This window comes from Phragmites australis, chromosome 5 (assembly GCF_958298935.1).
Source record: "Phragmites australis chromosome 5, lpPhrAust1.1, whole genome shotgun sequence".
NCBI lineage: Eukaryota > Viridiplantae > Streptophyta > Magnoliopsida > Poales > Poaceae > Phragmites > Phragmites australis.
Genome location: NC_084925.1, coordinates 1,778,220 through 1,800,465, shown reverse-complemented (window position 1 = coordinate 1,800,465; position 22,246 = coordinate 1,778,220). Strand labels below are relative to the sequence as shown.

Below are 22,246 nucleotides of genomic sequence, written 5' to 3'. Positions count from 1 at the left end.
GTCTAAGTAGTTAGGTGCCCTGTTGGCAATAGCGATAGTCTTTATCCTTATTCAGATATTATCCGTTTTCGTATCCGTATTCGATTAAAAAACGTTTCGTTTTCATATCTTTATCCGGATAAAAAAATATCTGTATCCGATCCGAAATATCCATATACATTTTTCCATACCTAGAGCGGAAACTATTTGAACCGTTTTCGAGCGTACGTATCACTAAGCACGCACAACACACTTGTACAAATCATACACGTGCAGCAGATGACAGAGTTATTTAACAAAGGAGACCCGTGCTCCATTGGTCTTGCTACCAAGCCCACTCCCACTCCCGCTCCAACTCAAACTCTGCTGGATAAACAACAGATAATAAGCACCCCAGATCCTGCTCTGAGGCATACACAATCTTCAAGAACAAGTATAAGCAACGGTGGTACAGTAGCCTCTAGATGTGTTCCTGTGGACAGTTCGTTTTATAACAAGTCTGTTGGCTGTGCAGCAAGGAATGAAGCGAATCAGTCAGTCTGCGAGCACGCATAAATCATAGCTTGAATATTGTTGCGGTGGATCAGAGGTTAGAGAAACAATCTCCCAGGGGAACTCTGAAGGCTGATCATGTTTCCCATGTTTGCAGTGGACCGAAGGATATGAATGCGGCAAGAATCAGGGACTTGACCAGGCAGAAAAGAAGAATTCGAGAGGCTGAAGGGCACCCAGCTCCTGTTGATATATCTGATAAAGGTGCTTGGATTGGGAGGCAATTTAGAAGTGTAATTGTTGTTGAAACGAATTCGTCTTAGAAGAAGCAGAAGCCACCAAATGCACTCAGCTTGCACTGAGATGGCAACAAACGGATTCATGTCTCATTAATAATGCTCTGTTAGTTTTTTATCGGTTACCTGTATATAATAGAATTTTGTAGCAATGTTCATTTGTATATCAGCTTCTTGTCACCTCAGATCTTGGGAGCGGTATTCTGATGCTATATACTTTTTTTTTCCTGAGATCATCTAATACTATATACTTGTTTACATTACCTGTGTTGGAAAGTGTTCAAGCAGGTAACGATTTTCTTTTTGGTTTACAAGGAGATTGACAATGTTGTGGTGATCAACACAATCTCCCTTAGACATTTGATGACCTTTTCAAATTTCTATTGGGAAAAATGATATATATTCGTATGGAATTACTTCTGGGTTTTGGGAAAAGTATGCTAATGCTAGTTCCGTCGTTTTTTAACAGAGCAGTTCCAACATCTTGATATTTTAGCCGTTTTATAGATGCTCGGCTAACAGAGCATTTTGCAAATTAACCCCTTCTATCTCTTGGAGTACAAGCATCTGGATTTACGGTGTCTAAGTAATATTTGGAGGCAGCTGCTAACTAATTTGAAATATGGATATATGAATTAAAACGATAATATAAATGAATAAATACGTAAATTATACTTCATTCGATAAAAAAATATAAGACATACTTTGTTTCGAAAAGAATCAAATTTTATAAGTTTTGACCGATAATTAGTCACATTATACGTATGTTTAGTATACAAAATTTATTTAAATAGATTTATATTTTAAAGTACTTTTAATATAATGTTGATTTATAGTAATTAATAATATATAAAAAATTAACTGTTAAAATTAACTTTTAATGATTTTTCAAAATAAAATACACCATACAATCTTGAATAAGTGAGTAGAATTTAAAATCATCGGTAAATTAGAGAGCACACGTGTCACATGCTCCAACGAATGCAATTAGGTTAAGGTGGATCGGATCCATTTGAGTCCAGTCCAACCACAACGCCACGGAACCGACCCACTCGCTCCGACACCTCGCGCCCGCCGGACTCGCCGCCACTCACCGGCGGCGGCGGTGGCTACTTCGACCGCTGCCCTCGCCACCAATGTGGAAGCGCCTCCTGGAGACGACCAAGCAGGCAGCCGCCGCTTCTTCCCCCAAATCCGCCACCCCGGCCGCAGCCGCCCCCAAGCCCGCTACCCCGGCTGCCGCCGCCGCTCCCAAGCTCTCCACCCTGAAGAGCCCCTCCTCCAGCCGCCGCGCCGCCGTCACTCCAGCTACCGCCGTCAGCCAGGCCTCCCTCCTGCGCCTCAAGCATGCGGCAGCCTCAAAGAAGACCACCTTGCCATCCTCCCTCCCACACGCTCAAGCCCATGCCCATGGTAATCAACACCTCCCTCCTCCTTTTTATCGGCTTCCCTCTCACTCCTCTCTGTTACACCGGCTTCCCTCTCACTCCTCTCCCTTCTCTTGCGCAGATGAGGAGGAACCCCCTCACGCTCTCACCAAGGCGCTCATGTCCGTCTTAGATGGTACCATTAAACTCTCCTAGCATCCTGCAACTCCTTCAGTTGTAACTGTGACTGTAATTGTAATTGCAATTGTGAGTTATTAGTTCAATGCGCAGGGCCTGATGACATAGAAGAATCATGGCCTTCGGAGGCGCCAGCAGAGGACTCTGAAGATGCTGGGAATCTTGTCGGGAAAAAGATATTGGACATCGAGTGGTTTGTGGCGCCACCATCGAGGGACCCGCTGATGCATTGGAGGAGGGAGGCGGCGAGGGAGAAGAAGAAGCAGTACATATTCAAGAACACAGAGAGCCGCCGCTTCACGAAGCTGATGCGGACCTGCGCCGATAAGCTTGGTGCGGAGTTGACGCTTGAGTTTTTCGAGAAGCTGGGGAGGGATAATGGGGTCAAGGAGTTCAATGCATTGATTAGGGTTTGTTTGGACAAGGCGAGGGCCTGCAGGGATATTGACTCTGCCGTGGAACATATTTATAGGGCATATAACCTTTTTGAGATGATGAGAGACAGGGGGCTTAGGATCGAGCAAGATATTTATGGCCCATTCCTCTTGTATCTGGTGGAAGTGGGCCTGTCAGAAGAATTTGAGATGTTCAGTACGTTCTTTAAGGATGCAAATCCACAGTCCTACTCTAGAATAGCTTATTATGAGATGTTGCTTTGTATTAGAGTTCAAAATGAAGAAAAAATTCAAGAACTTTGTCACTCTGTTGAAGACTACAACGAGGAAGCTCACTATGACATAGCAGGTAAACAACCAAAATCTTAATGAGGTCCTTTTTATTTCTTGCTCATTCATGGTAATTGAAAAGTGCTGACTTGTCTTGTATAATTCATTCAAGCTCGCATGCTGACATACCATTCTCACAGCAGCATCATATTGAATGCCTCTTTTACAGAAAGTTATATGTTGGCCTTTGCTGAAAGCGGCAGAAAGAGGGATCTGATCGCTTTGTTGGAATTACTTGATCTAACGAAAGTTTCAGGCTCAAAGTACATATCTAGTATATTCAAATCATTGGGTAGGTTAGAACTGGAGAAATATGCTGAGAAACTTCTTCAGGGGATGAGGTCAAAAGGTAATCAATTGTGTGCAAGGTTCTCCAAATTTGATTCACATCCTTTTTATGGCAATAAGATGGACGCAAGTATATTAGCAGGAAATCTGTTCGTTGAAGTGTTAATTTATTTACCACTAGATACCACAATGCCTTTTTCTTTTCCTTTCCCCCTTTTGTGGTTTACCTCAAGATTCTCCACAGGGCTTAATCTTTACCTGCTAATGTTATTGATTTTTTTTTTCAGAATCTGCTGGTGGAAACATTTCATCCTTAATTTTTGACTATGCTGCAAATATACCGAACATAATGGTGAGGAATCTTTTATGATCACTACTGGTAATATTCATAGCTTCTAATATAAAACGGACTTTATGTGCAATTCATTGCAACGAAATGAACTACTAATTTGTTGTACCATCATAACTTAGTAATAACTTTACAAAGTAAAACTGTTATTAGTTTTACATTTTTATCATATGCAAAAGGAGCATGCTAGATTTACATATCAAATCACATACCTGCAGAAATACATTGCATTGGGAGTAATTGCTGGGAGTAGTAGAAATTGTCCAAAAGATGAGGCAAACCATTTTTATTTGCAAGGATGACATTTATCATCACAACTACTACTGGACCTTATATGGTTATCATGCCAACCGACCTTAGTTTTTTTTGTTCTTATTACTATCCTTATATTTGATCTTTGTGAAGCAAATACACTTATTGAATTATCAATATACTATGCTAATTATTTTCCATCCATGATTATTACATTAGGACTTTCTTTCAAAAGTTATTTTGCTCCCCCAGTTTTCCTTAATGTAAGGAAAAGTTTCTCCATGTTTGAACAAATGCAGTCAATTGTCAAGTTAACAATTGCCCTTCCATCTAAACTTTATTGCTAGACCACCATTCAATGATGAATTTTCTTGAAGGTTGAAGACATTGTAGTAGCATTTCATAAATGGCACGAGAAGTTTGAGGTAGCACCCTCTATTGCTGCATATGACAGGATCATCTCTATCTGTTGCAACTCATCAATGGTAATGGCAAATGCATTCACAGGTCTCTTGTAATCCTAGTTGAATGAATGACTTGACCTACTTGTACGTGTACATTTATTTTTTGAATTTTTAACTTTTGTATTTTTTGGCTTTCTGCTGGCTTGGGTACTACTTAACCAACTTTAGGTTTCCAAGATGCACAACTTGGTTAGCATGTGTTTCATCTATTATTTTATTTGGCCATCTGCACATTGATATTTTTTCATAATTCATTTAAATTTGGGTGTCAGAACTCCTGCTACCACTGCAATAGTGGATGCATGGAAATTTTTGGTTGCTTGGAACCTTAAAGATCTGGTTCTGGATATTGGTTGATGCATGTTGAGCATCCCATATGTGAAAAGTTACTTGGGAGCAACGAAGAACTATTTGATGTCTTTATCGAAGGGCAAATACTGAAATGTGTTGTTCCTTGGGTCACTGGGTGCTCGAATGGTCTAGTGCTGGTTGGGGCTTCCTCCCCGCATTTGAGCTAAGAAAAGTGGCCAATGTGGCATACTGTGTTACTGATGTGCCATACTTCCTTACATGCTGTTTTGTTTAAGCCCATGCTTGGTATCAAGCCAAAATAACCTCTAATTCTAAAATTTTCTTTTGTTGACTCTCAATTTTTTTTCTTACTGCAGTTGACACAAGTTCTGCATCAGTGGATCGCAAAAAAAATATATTAACACTTCTATTAATTTATCCCACTTCAAACTGATATTGCATATGTTATGCTAAATTATGGAAATGAGTTTAGATTTGGTTCTGAGATTCTGAATTCATCCTTATGTCACAAAGCAACATTGTAACCAAGCTATTTATCTAATATTCTTTGCAGATCAGCTTAGCTCTTGATGTAGCTGACTGCATGTGTAAATCTAATTCCGATGTGCCAATTGAATCGTTTCATCCAATCATACAGGCTTGTGAGCAAAGATACGAACTTCACATGGTAAGTGGGTGAGTATGTAGGTGTATCAAACAGTTGTGTGTTCCTTGTCACTATAGTTATCAGGATACATCTTGTAGGTAGAATCTATCATTTCAAAGTGCACTGCACTGTGGTAAAGGACTGCATACACTAACCATTTGTGAAGGTGTTTCAGAATTTGAACAAGTAATAGCAAGCATAAACACCTATTTGATCATAAATTTTCCAGAATGAACTCCGCCCGACTTTTTTCTCTTTTAAAAGGAGAAAAGAAACTCAGCCTGACCTATTTAAACTTAAAACATGTGTACAGCCGCTGCTTAAACTGTTTAAGCATAAATTTGATTCTTGGTTACACTATGCTACCTATCACAAATTTATAACAAACTCCAAGATTGATGTGTTAGTCGTAGACCCAACTTGTATTTCAAAGCCCATAAGGCATAGCTATACACATATACAAAGGTATAAAAGACAGAAAAGTGCCCCTGCTATACATACAGGATCAGGATGAACATGTATTTGTAGTCTGGCATGCGGCAATTATCCTTTTCAAAACCATTATTTCATGTGATCTCCAGTGAAATATCTCACTATGAACTATTATCAATATCTGTGCAAATTTTGCAGGTTCACCCCATATATGATTTGATCCGTCGGCACAAGTTGAAATTGAAAATTGAAACATTCAGAAGCATAATAAGTTCATTTGTAAAAATGAAGGATGTAAGTCATGATGCTGGTCACCTGCTATTTTTTGGCATCATGTGACACTGTTGTTTATTGATCCTTGTTTCCAGTTTGAAGGTGCTTACAAGATACTCATAGATGCAGAAGAATCCGGGGAGATATCAACCATAAGCCTGTATAATGCTATCATGCTTGGATATTATAGGGAGGTAAATTATTGGGTCACTGTTTCTTTCATTTAGTTTACCTTGACATTCCAGACACTGATATATTCATTCATATTCTTGAAACTACAGTGGCCCTACAATTGGCTATTGGCAGCATATTTGTTCAGCTTCAGCTGATATGCATGTTATCCCATGCTTAGTTAGTAAATGCATAAACACCTATGACTCACACATACTTCGGGTTATTTGTTCAGAGTTACTCAATCCTTCACCTGAATACATATGTATAAAAATTTCAATAGTCCAGCTCAGCATCTCGTACATCTGTATAAAAAACCCGCATAAAGTTGCAAATCCTGCTAGCAATGACATTCTGGAATATAGACTTCTCTTGTATACCTCTTTCTAGTTCTTCTCTGTAACTTTGAGCTTGAATGTTGGGCAGAAAAACCACAGTGGAGCACAAATGGTCATGGCCCAAATGCAGATTGCTGGAGTAAAACCAGATTCCGAAACATTCAGTTATTTGATAGTGAACTGTGAGTCTGAAGAGAACATTTCTAAGGTTTGCCACATACCAGACCACTTGTTATTGCCATTGTGTCTGTTTATATTGTGGTTCGAGGAAAGGCAGAGGTCTTGATTCTGGAGGACACTGTACCAGACTCATTCCCTCTGCTGATGTCACCTAAGCATATCCTCAGTTAATCAAAATTTCTTTTTTCATTTGTAAAGTCTGTTGTATCTTGGATAAGCCACCATGCACCATAACCCGTCCTGCACTATTACCTATAATTTCCCATTGTAGTTCCATTGGAAATAATTGTGTGAAATTCATGTTGTAAATCCCTTTCTATATATAATTTCTAATGTGATAACTGCTGAATATTGAAATGTTGACAGTATCGTGACCAATTACGGCAAGATGTAATTCCAATGACCAGACATATATATATGGCACTCGTTAATGCATACTCAAGACTTGGGAACTTTGACATGGCCAAGCAGGTAAATGGTGTTTGCTGCTCAGAATGTTCTTTGGATTTAGCTGCACTTTTGTGCTTTCAGGTCTCCTCACATATTTCTCAGTAACACAGAATGAGGTATATGCTGTACTTTGTTATATTGACTACTCTAAACTGTTCTTGTTTCCTTAGATTCTACTGGATAAGGAAATACCACGTAAATACCTCAAGGACATTAAGAGCGCACTTGTAACAGCGCTTGCATCAAATGGGCAAGTGTTAGATGCACTTAGCATGTATGATGAAATAAAGCAATCCGGAAGCTCCCTTGAGCCAAAGGCTGCCATAGCCCTGATTGTGAGTTAAGCTGTGAACCATCTTTCCTGTTGAAATGAATGAATCTGCGTAATCCGTAATCAGTTGTTGTCTCCATTACTTATAGCATTGTATTTGTTTCTGCAGGAAAATATTCGAACAGAAGGTGAACTGGATAGAATGCGTCAACTTCTGGAGGAGCTGAGTGAGTCAAACCACTGGTTTGAGGGGTGTGGCAGAGTACTTCTATACTGTGTTCAGCACAACCACCCTGAGTATGATATTTGATGTTTATGCAGCTGCCTTTCTACTGCTATTTAGTCAAACTTTTCACAAAGTGTTTATTTGCTATGTTTTTTCCCCAGTGCTGCGATTGATATACTTAAGCAGCTCAAGGCGAAAGATGAAATGAGTACATATATGGTTGTCGATCAGGTATGTTTTTGGATTGATCTTTCTGGGCATTGGGATATCTGACGGCCTTCTGATTTCCATAACTTGATCAAAACCGTCCAAATATTTTCCCTTTGTCTTAATACATATACTTGATCTCTTGTAAAAGTGTGCACTTTTGTGTCACCCGGTTTTAAGACCAAACCGAACATAAACTATATGTATGTCAATATCAAGTTACATACATATAGTGACATCATAAATGAGATAACAAAACAATATCATTAACTTAAACGTATCTTCGTTCTATCAAAATGGACTAGCGAGGGTCAAAAAGCAAGGACATCAAAACCAAATGTAGCCTTCATCTCCAACTGGACGACTCCATAGGCAATCGACGGAGAACACACCCTAGAACGTAGCATCATCCTTGGGTACTCCATGAGATCTTCACCTTCTGAGTAGCAACATTATGAGGGGAGAAAGCAAGCGTGAGTGCATGGAATACTCAGCAAATGTAGGAAAATATGACATGCAGGCCTGTCGGAGGGTGAACTCCTGTCGCAGGGATCCCGAGAGACCCCTTTTTAGAGATTCGGCCGGGGGGATGATCCTGAATAAGTTCGTCGGAGAAATAAATGGAAGTGGAAATAAATGCAACGGCCGGTGGTGGGGAATGATCGACCTAGTGTAAAGGGAAGTAAATGCACCGGAGTTTAGACAGGTTCGGGCCGCACGGGGGCGTAATACCCTACTCCTGTATGGATGCAATAACTTTCCCTGAGGGGGATCCCTCAAGGAATATGTCTGGTTACAAGAATATATTGTCTAACTAAGAGCTTGAGGCTCCTTGTTCTAGCTCTGCTCAGGCTTGCTTGCAGTGTTCTTCGTCTAAGTGTGGCACGGTCGATTGCTTGGACTTGTTCTCTCCTCCGATGCTTCGAGTCAATCCGGTGTCTCGGTCCAATCTTCTCTTCTTTCTGTACGCCCATCCTTTTATGCACTCGCCGGCCACGACATACCCCGAACGGGAAAGAAGGGGCACAAGTTCCAAGACGCCACGACTGAGAAAGGCGTCATCATTTCCTCTGGGCGAAGTGACAGCGGCGGTGGAAAAACGCGGCGCGCGTCCGACCACCCGTCACTGTGGACGCCCTGGCACCGGGCGCCGTTGAGAGGGCCCACCGAGCAGCCACAGAGGCACCCGGCGCACCCACCCTGTCTTGTTCCTCTGCCACGGCAGGGTGGCAGGCGGAACGCCTTGATCCTGGCAACGTTATCCCGAGATACACCGGATGATACGGGATGAGACCCGTGCAATTAATGGCCCCACGCCCCTCTGCCAAAGCATGGCAGGGACTGACACTGCGGCGGGAGCAGTTGGGGATGTCAGGATGTCAGGCCGCGCACGCCCATTAAATGCGGCCTCGGGCCTCTGACTGGCTGACACCTCATTGGCGGGCCCCTCAGGGGCCCTTCTGGGTCGTCGGGGCACCGAGTGCTCGGAGGTACTGTTCACCCCCCCGAGCACTCTTGCACGAACCTTCGGGGAACCGAGTGCTCGGGGGCTGCCACGTGCAACCCCGAGCACTCTCTCCCGAGCACTTTTGCTCGAACCTTCGGGAAACCGAGTGCTCGGGGGCTGCCACGTGCAACCCTGAGCACTTTTGCACTGACCCTCGGGGAACCGAGTGCTCGGGGGCTGCCGCGTGCAACCCCGAGCACTCTCTCCCGAAACTTAGCTTTTCTGATCATCGGGGGACTAGGGTGCTCGGGGGCTACCGGGCACCTCCCCGAGCACTTTCTTCCCGGAACTTAGATTCTGCGGGTCATCAGGGAACTGGGGTGCTCGGGGACCAGAGGCTGTGGCCCCGAGCGCCTTCTCCCAGAACTTAGATTTTCCTCATCCCGCAAGAGAGACCTCGCGGGATGGTGACACGTGGCGGACGGTTGGCCTGGCCTTGGGACTCAGGGACCCCCGGTTCCTGATACACCGACAAGGCCGAAATCAAGAATGGTTTAACTCCAGGGTTTATTTGTATAAATGCCATTTTACTAGTAAAACAGTTATAAAAGCAACATATTTTCTATGTGAAAGATTTTTTAAAACTAGAGCCAAGGTTCTAACCACCATGCTCCTCAATTGAGGTTCCGTTCACCTCTAACCAAAATCAAAGTTGAATCACAGTTCCTACCACTGTGATCCACCAGATCCAACCAAAAACCACCCGAAAATTCACCCAACTAATCATGCGAGGGGTCTATACTATTCATGACCGTGAGCATGACTGATATATCGGTTTTCACTATGCAGAGATTGTATACTTTACCCGCATGTCATGATTTCCATTATTCCCGTCACTTACACACTTCTGAGGTGTGCAATCAGGAAACCACTACAAAGCATTTCCATCGCCTCTCTCAACATGTGTTGACCTGCTGAGGTTCCACTGCCGTGGGAGTACACCCTCCACTCCAGAAGCCCCCTCTTACACATTGCGGATTCAGGAAGTACACATTTCTATCCCCGTACCACCAAATGATCTTCACCATGCTGAGAGGATAACAAATTACTCAGCTAGACCCGTCCCATACCAAGGTGGTTGTACTGTTTTCATGGGTGGTCGCTTCATGAACTGGTTCTTAACATGGTCTGGGCAAGACCGTCATCATCCAACACAGGGTAATAACAAATTTTTCGATAAAGCCCACAATCTTGCGTGGAGTACATCCATAGGCCAATCAACATGCCAAACTTGCCCAGCCCCTACTTTTCATGTCTAAGCATTTTTACCAAAGTTAACAACATGATCCACATATAAGCAACAAAGCATTTTCTACCCATAACATGATAACCAAAACTACGACCCCAAGGAATATTGGGGAATGCTAGTAAACCCTAATCATAGGATATCATATTTGACCAGCATGTAATTTGTAAAACAAAACTTTATAAAACTAGATGCAAGATGATCAAGGACACTTACCTTCTCCGTTAAACTGCTCAAAATCCTTGAAGTCCTGGTCTTGGATGTTCTCGAATACTTCTAGGAAGAACTCTTCTACACGGACAAAACAAACAACACTAAGAACGAGTACTAAACAAAGCTAACACAACAAACAAAAGCTAAGGCGGTCCAGAGCACGATTTTAGAAAGAGTTAGGCGCAAGAATCGCCCAAATCGGAGCTACGACGCGAAAACTACGGCTAAACAAATTTTAAACAGCTAAAAATTGCGAAAACTGTTTTTTTGGAATTAAACCTAATTTTTAAAAGGCATAAAACATTTATTTACAATTTTCCAGAATTACTTTTCAACATAAAACTAATTAAAACAATTTATAGAATTTATTTTCATGTTTATGAATTAAAAACTAATTTTATATGCAACAGATTAAAAACATTTATTTGACTAGAGATAACGTACTTAAAACATTATAAAACTATTATAAATTTTGTAAAACTATTAAACATTTATTATAAATTTTATTTACATTTTTAACACTAAAAAGGTATTAAATAACATTAAATATATTTAAAATACATTACCAGAAATAAAAACAGAATTAAAACATTCTAAAACATTTATCAATTTTATTATCTAATTTGTAGAATTTTTCAAATAATAAGAACCTATTTTTTGGATTTTCTCAAATTTATGAATTATTTTATAAATAATTACTGCACAACGATGACGTCTCTAGCTGACTAGGCTTGCTGACTGTGACTAGGCTTGCTGACTGTACTACCACGTCGGACAAGAACGCCGATGTGGCACACTTGCGTGGCGGCTCTGGCTGGGATTAGATCTATTTATAACTAAACAGCATGAAATCGGTTGGACGGTCAAGATCGTCTATGCGAACTGGTACCTAAACTTCTAAGCTACGTCGACTGCATGATATCCGACGACAGAGGGGGTGCCTATCTCTTCTCCGGTGCGAGGATGATTCGATGGTGAGCTTAGAGCGGCGGTGCATCGTCGGAGATGAACGGGAAGTCGTTGCGACGCTCGGGAGACGACAGCGAACAGCGGAACGTGACAAGATGTTGACGATGAACTCGTTTGAAGGCTTTGAGGGCTTTGGGATGGCTCGGATAAGCTCGACGACGGTAGCGTAGCTTGGAGGAGTTAAGTGGCGACTCGGGAGCTCTCGGGTGAAGGGAATTCGACGGGGTTTGGAGGTGCGGGCGCGGTGAGGTAAAAGGAGGCTCGACCGAGGGTCGTATGTGGCTTTTATACACGGGAGGGGTGAGATTTGGATTCGGCCAGCTAGGGTTTAATGACGGGCATAGAAACTGTGTCGGTTTCCATCTTTCCCTCTTCGAAATCTTCGTGAAAATGAAGTCTGCCTTCAATCCATGTTCACCGGTTTCCATCGTGGCGGGGCGGTGGATTTGGGTGCAGCTGTCGGCATATTTGGTTGGAAAGGGGATCAGTGGGAGGAGGAAGAAGCGGCTAACGGGTGGGGTCCTCAAGTCAGTGAGAGAGAGCGAGCGAGCGAGAAAGAAAGAGATTCAAAGAGGGGAAAGAAATCTGGCTGTCACATTTTGCCTTGATCAAAATCATCCAAGTTTGTTGCAGAGTTATTGCATGATATCAGATGATCTCTAGGGGATACCCATAAACTATGACTTGCACTATTTCATTTCTTTGCATCCTTCCCCCATCTTTATTTTGTCCAATGCACATTTACTAGAAATTGAACTCAATAGAAGATCTTCATGTTGTTTGGTTGATCAGTCGCATTGCCGAACTTTTTGTTTCCAGCATGTTGAAAATGCATTCCCTTCTGTGTTGGTTGTCCCATTCGGTATCTGTTTGTTTTCCATGTTATAAGCTGCACTTTTTTACCGCCTTTTGTCTTTAGTGAGTACTCCATGACTGCTTAATGTGATCTCACTTGTTAATTATTCTGTTAGTTTGGAGAGGTCATTCCAGTTTAATTGAGGAGACTCAATGAGTAATCAGATTCTAATTGCATAACTGCATTTGTTGGCAATGCAGATTCCTCTGAACTGTTTTCCTTAAGGGTGTATTAAATGTTCCAAAACACATTTCCCCACGAACTATATGTTTCCCCCTTTTCTTTGGTTTTTGTTGTAACTTTGTTTACTTGCTTGAACGGGTTTTTGAAGGTTTTTGGCCAAATATGGGATATGGAGGCCACAAATTTGGATCTTGGGATGGAGCTTCTCCATGCTGTCAAAGAGCTTGGACTTAATGTTTCTCGGACAAGCCTTGATTTTCTTCTCAGTGCATGTGTAAAGGCAAAGGATTCACAACGTGCACAGCAGATCTGGACAGAATATGAATCTGCTGGCCTTCGGCACAATGTGTTGACTTTCTTGAGGTTGAATTCTTTATCTCGGACATAAGCCAATAATTGTTTAAATATTTTTTCCAGCACATGGTACATTTATGGATTGATTTTTCTCACGGAGCCGTGGAAAGCTCCTTTTAGGGAGTTCAATTCCATGATCAGTGTGCTTGATTTGATATCATGACTGATTCTTCTTTACGTGATATTTGTTACAAATACAACATTTGCACCTGCAGGATGTATCAGGCTCTTTCGTCATCTGGGAGATGGAAGGCAGCTAAGAAGTTGCTGAAAGAGATATCAAAGGAAGATGATCATGTGCGCTACATAATAGATTCTTGTCATATGACATACTACAGTGAGGAATTTAAGCCTCCTGCTACCATTAGGTTCAGTTCAAAAAAAAGTGCTAGTTCAAAACAAAGAGCTACTAACAAGGGGTAAGAGATCTATATAACCTTTACCACTTCTGTTCCAGTCAAATACTGAAATGAATTGAAATTGATTATTTTGCTCTAGCAAAATCCGTTCTTACTTGTTAGCTCTCAGCATGTGGATCGTATTGACAAGTTGATCATTGCTGGCTTCGAACAATATCTTCTTAAGCAATTGGTTATTCATGAACCTGATGAATAGCATGGATTACAATGAAATAAACTACATGGTGGAAAGTTTTATAAATAAATTATGTATGCATATCGAGGCTAACATCAAATCTTCAGACAGGGCAAACGACAAGAGACATTTCAAATTGAAGCCAAACAGACAAAGACTGCCCCTTCATAATAGGTTTCTCTGAACATGTCCTTTCATTAGTCGCTCAAAGTTATTTGCATCATTTGAAGGTGCTGCATCTAGCTTGAAACAAGCAATCATGCATCCAAGCCATTGCCAAAAGATCATGAGACCACTAGCCGCATTTGAGCCCCCTTTGGTGTGACCACTGGCCACCATTCCTGCGTGCTCCACTTGACTTAATGGCCTTAGCCAGTAGAGCCTCTCTTCTCGTAGTGCAATCCATGTGACCACAAGAGTTTGGTCACAGTGAAGCAATCACCACCACACAGATCTCAGTGTTTCACCAACCAGAAAAAAGATCTGCTGATTAGTTCTTTTTCTGGAGCTATCATTGAGCGAGGAGAATTAGTTGTAGTAGGAAAGATGCATGATTTGTTGATTTCATTGCATGCAACTGCATGAGTGTATATCTGGTTGCAAATGAGATGCATTGCATCATGGCTGCCTCATGTTCAGTTCCTGTCACTAATGGATTGGACACTGGCATTACCTTAAAACGTGCATGTATGTCTGGATAGCTCAAATTTAAAGAGGAAGAAAGCAACCTTGCATTTTTCTCCTCTTTTCTTCCCCCCTTTTCTTTTCATACCTACCTAGTAGCTTGTATGGTTCTGACAGAAACCTAACATAGCATTGTTTAAGCAAATTGTGCACTGGCCCTGTAGAAAGCATGAAAAGGAACACTCAAACATGCATTGGACATCACATGAATGGTCCAAACAAGTTCCAAGTTTGTGATGATTCATCTAGCTATGTTTTATGAATGGTGCACACATGCATTGTGTACTTGAGGATACGAAAAGCTATGGAGGTTTAGATATGCCAAAAACGAAAAGCCATGAACACATCTACACATTCGAAAGAATAAGGAACCAACCAGCGTAAGATGCACGACGGTTTGGCATATACCCTAGTCATGCATATTCTTGGTCTCCATCAGAAGGGCTTTAGGTCGTACTCGCAGTCAAACTTTATTTATTTTTTTGCAACCCCTTTTTGTTTTCATAACTAGCTATGCCGTCCTATCAGTTCTGTTCTAACATTCAATACATTATAAACCCCGTAGAAGGATTTGCAACAATTATTTGCAGGTTGAAACAACTTTTATTATGCTCACACTGTACATTACATGGCATTTCATATGCAACATTGACATATATCTGAGTGAGTTTTACACACACCTGACCATCAAATCCTAGAATGATTTATAGTTTCTGTTTTAGTGACCGGAACCTAACATTACTGTTGATTTGTTGTAATGAAAAAAGGAGGGTAAATTGAAAGGAGAAACCGCTTACATGGTAGTATGTGTTAGGTGCCAAGCCAGCCCCAAGGATTGAAGCAAATAAGCATGAATGCACACCACAGCAGTAGCTAGCCCACTAACTGGTTCGAAGCAATAATATGCCAAAATCCACTCCTCCCAAATGTTGAACCTTTGGTAGGAGATAGGGAGAGAGATACCTTTTTTTGGCCATGTGGTTGGGTGCCCCCCAAACAAACCATATACAAGATGTCTCCCATGTATTCTGATCCCATTGAGCAACCAACCAAGATGTGGGCGACTCAATTGCATTTTTTTCTCGAGAAACACCAACACAACTCTTGGCACTCACACAACCAAGATGCCGGGGGTCTCATTCAATTGCAAAGTTGATGTGCAAGTGTAGGCAGGTCCATGCAAAGCATACAACTAGTGCTGCTTGCTCTAGGGCATGCATGCATGGATTTGTCATGCAGGCACAAGCAAATACAGCTAGGGTTGTTCCTTGCTTGTGCTGAGCAATTATGCCTTTGGTACTTAGAAAGAAGCTCACTGGTCACCTAGTGGTGTCACCTCACACGGACGTAGCTCTTGTGGTCACAGACCGATCAGATCCTCTGCAATGACTTCTATCGTGATTTGCAGTGATGAGAAATCTCAGCAAGGCGTGGGGAACGTTTCATATTGACCGCTACACCGCTACAGTCCGAAAGGGCATATCCACTGTAGCTACAGTGAAATTATTAATTAATGCACGGTACTGTAGCCACGCATTTCACTGTGTAAACAGTATTTCTGTAGCTTAAACCTGACTTAATGCAGAGAATTTGGATCCGTCACAGACTCACAGCACATCAGGATAACGCCACAGATCTCTCTCTCTCTCCTATGCTCTTCAAGAACAGAGTATAAAGCCATGCCCATTGCTTGAGAGATCCATTAAACAAACAAATCTCCTAGATCTCGTACCTCCTGTTCACGGACTTCCGTTCCGATGGCACCTAGATACGATATTCAAGAGTGCTTAGTTAAGAACGTGTTCGATTAATATGCTCGGGTTTTCCAATATGCACATGCATGTTTCTACAGTTTCAATTCGTACATATATGGTTCCACAACGAACTTGGAATCTAATGTGCCTTTGGATAAAAATATGCATTGTTCCTTTTCAAGTTTCTTTCTACTCATGTCACGAAACGATCGATGCTCTTTTGTGACGGGAGGGAGTTAGTGTAATTAAACATCTTTATAAGAACCTACATCTGGCTAGCGAAAAGAGTGGTGCTGACCAAGTACGTTGAAGAATGAATACGATATCTAAAAAAGAGTGGTGCAGGCCATTATACCGGTCATCACCGATCGCTCCTGTCAGAGATCGCACAAAGGTCGAACCGGGCGGCCAGAGTGCAGCTATACAGGTACGTTTGTATTCTGCCCAGCCCTGCCTGCCTTGCCAAGTCGTTGGTGTGCCAAATACTTGACCGACGTTGGCGAGTCAAAACTTGGTGTCACTCCAAATAACAGCCAACTGAGCCTGAGCGAGCCAATATTTAGTTGGGCAAGCATTGGCTTCGATCCAAACGTATCCTAACTTGCTGCAGAACATCTTATTTGCACTGGTGCGAAATTCGTGCCCTTCGAACACGAGGAAATTTCGTGATTGTGGCGGTTCCAAAAGTTGGCATTCGGGAAATACCACTCAAACGAGGTGATTACTTCTTAGAGTACCATACACTACTATCGACCTGAACCTATATACCGATCTATCACGGTTCATTAGCCTCGCGAGAAGAATCAGTCATCATAACTTATAAACCGGTAGTGATAAGGATCATCACTGCCGGTTGATGGATTGAGCTGGCAGTGATGCACCAATACCTCATCACTGCCGGTTTAATCTACTGATCGGCAATGCTATTCTCATCTTCCCTACCTTCTTCTGCCTCGAGCTAACAGAGCCATTTCAGTAATCTATACTTTACAAAATCTCCTATGACAACAACCACTTCATCCCTTCTCAGACATTAATTCTCTCCACCACTCAAGCTCAATTTTGATCAACTTGGTGCCACTCCAAATAACGGCCAACGGAGCCTGAGCGAGCCAATATTTAGTTGGGTAAGCATTGGCTTCGATCCAAACGTGCCCTAACTTGCCGCAGAACATCTTACCTGGACTCATGCGAAATTCGTGCCCTTCGAACACGAGGAAATTTCGTTATTGTGGCGGTTCCAGAAGTTGGCACCGGGAAATACCACTCAAACGAGGTGATTACTTCTTAGAGTAGCATATATTTCTCCAGACTAAAATAAACCGTAGCTAGAAATTAAAGACTCTTTACTTTTAGAGCAGTATTTCAGGAAATTTCCCTGGATCATGTCGCGAGACCGTTGCGCATGCAGTCCAAAACGGAAGGAGTACGTAGCCCTTGAATGAATGGTGGTTACGAGGACCAAGACAGGGTGTGAATATATAAGCACGACTGTTGAGGTCGATGCATTCATGCATCGCCGGCTCGATCGCGTTGCATATATGCATGGAGATCATATTCGTCATCGAAACTTTTAATTTTGAAACACGTCGCTGCTGCCGGGTTCAGGATCGAAAACACCAACGACTTTCTATACTTTTAACATTAATTATTCTCTCCTTCTAGGTAGACGCAACGGCAGATCTTAGGAGGGCGAGAAGGACTTAAGCTCTCTTACCGGCTGTCACTCTTCTATAACCCATTTTTCATTTTTTACAAGAGAAGGAGAAAGGAGAGATAAGATAGACAATGATAAGAAAAAAGGTCAACCTTTCTTCGCGACTTAGGACTTGTTTGTTTTAGGTCATTTCTGTCTTCTGCTTCTGTTAGAAGCTCAAACAAACGAGTTTGCTGAAAAGTAGTTTCTAAGAAACTAGAAGTTTACTTCTGAGTAAATAAATTAAAAACTAAGAAACTAGTTGAGAATAGTTTTTCTAAAAAACAGTATACTAATAAGATAGAAACAGAAACCTAAACAAACAAATATAGCTGTGTCCATAAGGCTGACGGTCTTTACCATGCATGATGCATGGCCTAACACGTAGTACGCACGTACGAATACTCTAATTTGACGATGGGAAACATTGTGGCAGATCCATCCCAGCCTGTAACAGCAATCCAGCTGCCTCAGTGCATGCATGTGCAGCTAGGTCGGCGCGAAAGAAGCCAATGAGACAGTGCACACGGACCGGGACGCATGCATGCGTTTCGGTAACTAGATCGATACACGCCACCCGCCCGACGTACATGCTGTCAGATATATAGATGCAATCTGCAATCTTGTTTATGTTCAGCTCGACCAGAAATTCGGAGCGAACGAACGCGGCTTCTTTAAGATCGAGTTTGCTTGTTTTCTACACTTCGAATCAATAAGTTCACTCGGGCTTTCGAAAACTCCCGGTTGAAGATTCGATTCAATTCAATCTCCCTAGTATCATTATGAACCTGGAAGTGCCAAAATTTTGCAGGTCCCTTGCAGGAACCAGGCACAACTACAGATGTCAATGTGGCTTTCATCCCCGTTCCCTCCACGAGGAATTCCTCTATTAGAAGACGAGAATAAAACTAATTTTCTCACAGGATCTCGAATATATGGGTTTTACATGTATTAGCTTAACCGGCTCACCATCAACTTAGAGCTCAATCAATTCATAGGATGATCCATTTAAGTATCTAGTCCAACTATTTCTAACTTAGAGCTCAGTCTATATAACACTTAGCGGGGACAAGTTTCCCGTCAAGTCTCCATTCTCTGCGCGGAGATGGGTTGAAAAGAAAATAGTTCTCACGAGTAGAAACGTGGACGAGAAATTTTCCTTCATTTTGGAACGAAGATAGGACCATTGCCCGACAAGAAATTCTCCATTAACATCTCTAGACACAACCACACGGGACCCTCTTGCAGTTGCAGAGAAAGAAAGACAGAAAGGAACACACGACGTGACACAGGGAACGAACGTCGAGGCCTTTTCGCAGAGAAGTCGGCATCTCAAGTCTCCTGATCTCTCCAACGACGGCATGTCAGCAGCAAATTAAAGCATGGAGGCGATCACATCTCTGCACCCCTCTCAGCTCAGCTCAGCTCAGCTCATGCATGCATGCATGCATCCGTACAGGTGCCAGCGCCGGTTCGGGAAAAGCGGCGGCAACGCTGCATGGGCAACCCTTACTGCCCCTTTTTCATGAAAAAAGTTAATCACGCACGGTTGTATCTATTACATACGGATTTGATTTTCATCATGCAAAAGTATCTATATTATAGAATTTATTATAGATATGTAACAGTGTCTTCTGTAATACAGCTATACATATGTTAGTTTCGTAAATCTTACACATGAATTTTCTTGAAAAACCGTCTATGTGTATATAGTGTCACGGATGTTTTTTATTTAGAATCGTTTGTCACTCTCGAATTGTTGCAGACGGAGTTATTTAGAAATCGTCTGCAACTTTCAAATAGTTTCGGATGAATTTTTTTTAAAAACCGTTTGTGTCTTACAACACATACTGTCTTTCAGATCAAATTTCATAGACATGTTACTTTAAGAAACGGCTATGTATGTATTTCAGATATATTTCTATGAAAACCATGTGTGCCCCTAAGCCCCCCTACCCTCATCATCCATTTTGCTTCATGACTACCATCTGGACGTGCCACAATCATAGAATATTATGAAATGTACATAAGCAATATAACACAAATATACCATAATCACATATCATTATCAAATGTACATAATGTAATTAACATCACAAGACCAAACAGTTACATCACATAAAAGTTCAAGAGCATATATCACATAGTTCAAACCCAGACATCAAGCATTTGCAGGACAATAGAACCCCCCTTCTTGTTTATTACTTGACTAAGGAAAAGGCGAGTTGTCCTCAGATTTCACATGATTTTGTAGCTGGAAGTTGAGTTATTGACAATTTAAAAATCTGTTGATAGAAAAAAATATATAAGTAATGAGCATATGTAAATCAATATTGAAGTAACAATGATGATTTACCAACATTTGGATCTTGATCCCTCATATTTGTGATGATTTGCATGTAACAGGCAATATAGAAGTCACATGTGTTGTCCGGTGGTATATATATTATGTACCTAGGCTCAACTCTAGTTATTGTTGCGCTACCCCAGAGTTACAATCCGAAAAACAGGGAGTTACAACCAGATGTAAATAAAAAATTTTGAGTTGCAATTGCATTATGGATGAACTTCTAACAATTCCTTACCTAATGATATATAATCTAAGGAACATGATTGTAATCGTAGTACAATCTAAAACGTAACTCGTTAACTTCTCATGTTGCAATCATGTACTTTTGGATGTGCGGTTGTAACTGATCTATATAGTAAATTGTAACTGACAACTGATTGAGTTGTAACTGGAGGGTGACACAACAATGAACTATAGAGCCCCTAGGCGCAGTGTGTGTATATATATATATATTATATGTGTGTGTAAAGTGGGTTGGGGATAAAGTAACAATAATAATGTATTTTAAAAAGTTACTGTATCAGGATTTAAAGAAATAGTGCAGTTTGATTGATCGTTTCATCTTTGCATATCCTTTCTAACCAACGTGTCTCTCAAAAGCTCTAGATGCATACAACATTAAATTTATTGAATTGAAAAAGACCTCAAAATGCCCACATCCCTGTCTGCAACCATTTACAGAACATGTAAGAGCTATAGTCAAAAGAACATAACTTTTAGTAATTCTAAATTGGTCATGATCTTTTACTTGGGTTCTCCTGACCTACGGAGTTGGATGCACATCATTGTACCCACAAACCTACAACCTAATTGGGTTCAAAAGTTATTTGAAAAAAATCATTGTAGCTTCAGCAGAGGCATTGAACTTGAAGGTTGATTCTAATTCTAACTATTCCATGTACAATTCTTAACACTTCACAATTATTATCTATTATACATCCCATGAATAGAATCAAATTAACAGAGTGGCGAGAAGAAAACCAACCTGCAAGGTAGTCTTGCACATCAAGTCCAAACTCCCCAAAGCTAGCACAATGGAAATACACGCACAATTATTAAAATAAAGAATAGCGAACACAATTACTGTCTATTATACATCCCATGAATAGTACATCAACCAGGATAGCAAAGACAATTATCTCACGGGAGGAAACACAAACGAGCTAGCACAACAGAAATACTAGTACATCACAGATTCCTTCATCGATCAATGCAAACAAACACTACTACTAGTACACGTCGTACTCCAACATGCCCTGAGGTGTTGTCGAGCTGGACGAAAAGGTTGCCCTAAGTCAAGGCTTGTGGCGAGTGGGAGAGGAGGTAGATCACCATGCCGGAGCTAGGCGTGGAGGCCATGGAGGAGCTCTCTGTGTTGGAGCAACTAGCTGTGGTGAAGGAGGCATGCATGGTGGAGTAGCTTGCCGTGCTAGAGGCCGCCGCCATGGATCTAGTGGCAGTGGATCCAATTGCCATGGATCTAGCCACCATGGATCCAGTCGTCGTAGTAGACGAACTCACTATGGGGGAAGTCATTGTGGTGAAGGAGCTCGTCGTGGATCTCTTGTCTGCGGTGTTGCTGGAGCCCATGTGCCAAGACTAGGTGGTGGTAGTGACGGTGACCTGAGAGGAGCACGGGAGATAGAGGGATAGGGAATGGATATTTCTAATTTGGGGGAAGAGAGATACATGGGACAAAGAGGGGAGAAATCAGAGGTAACTGCCAAGTGGGCCTGTGGTTTAGCTACTTTGCATGTTACCTGTCCCCAGCACCAAATCGTTGAAATTTGAATAGTCCACCAAAAGTTTGTGTGATGAATTTGATTGCTTTTGACAAATACAGTTAAACATTCAATGGCGAATGTGAAAAAATTTCACATAATGCTTTACTTTAATGATTCAACCAAATAATCGTCATAGATGT

General features: G+C 41.6%; 1 protein-coding gene across 5 annotated transcripts; it reads left to right on the top strand.

The window, feature by feature from the left end:
* The first annotated feature begins 1,776 nt into the window (after positions 1–1,776).
* Positions 1,777–15,100, top strand: LOC133918314 (pentatricopeptide repeat-containing protein At4g04790, mitochondrial-like). Of its 5 annotated transcripts, none has more exons than XM_062362139.1 (17): positions 1,777–2,180; positions 2,277–2,330; positions 2,426–3,076; positions 3,227–3,406; positions 3,633–3,697; positions 4,324–4,431; positions 5,276–5,389; positions 5,999–6,094; positions 6,169–6,267; positions 6,671–6,790; positions 7,129–7,233; positions 7,383–7,547; positions 7,653–7,780; positions 7,871–7,940; positions 13,039–13,253; positions 13,460–13,663; positions 13,946–15,099. In XM_062362139.1, exons 1-17 carry the CDS (start codon positions 1,904–1,906, stop codon positions 14,007–14,009), a joined length of 2,715 nt encoding a protein of 904 aa, XP_062218123.1. In that variant the 5' UTR covers positions 1,777–1,903; the 3' UTR covers positions 14,010–15,099. The 5 variants fall into 5 exon arrangements, with proteins under 5 accessions (XP_062218123.1, XP_062218122.1, XP_062218127.1 ...); XM_062362138.1 differs by having other exon boundaries at positions 2,414–3,076; XM_062362143.1 differs by lacking the exon at positions 4,324–4,431 and having other exon boundaries at positions 2,414–3,076; positions 13,946–15,100.
* Positions 15,101–22,246: the final 7,146 nt, after the last annotated feature.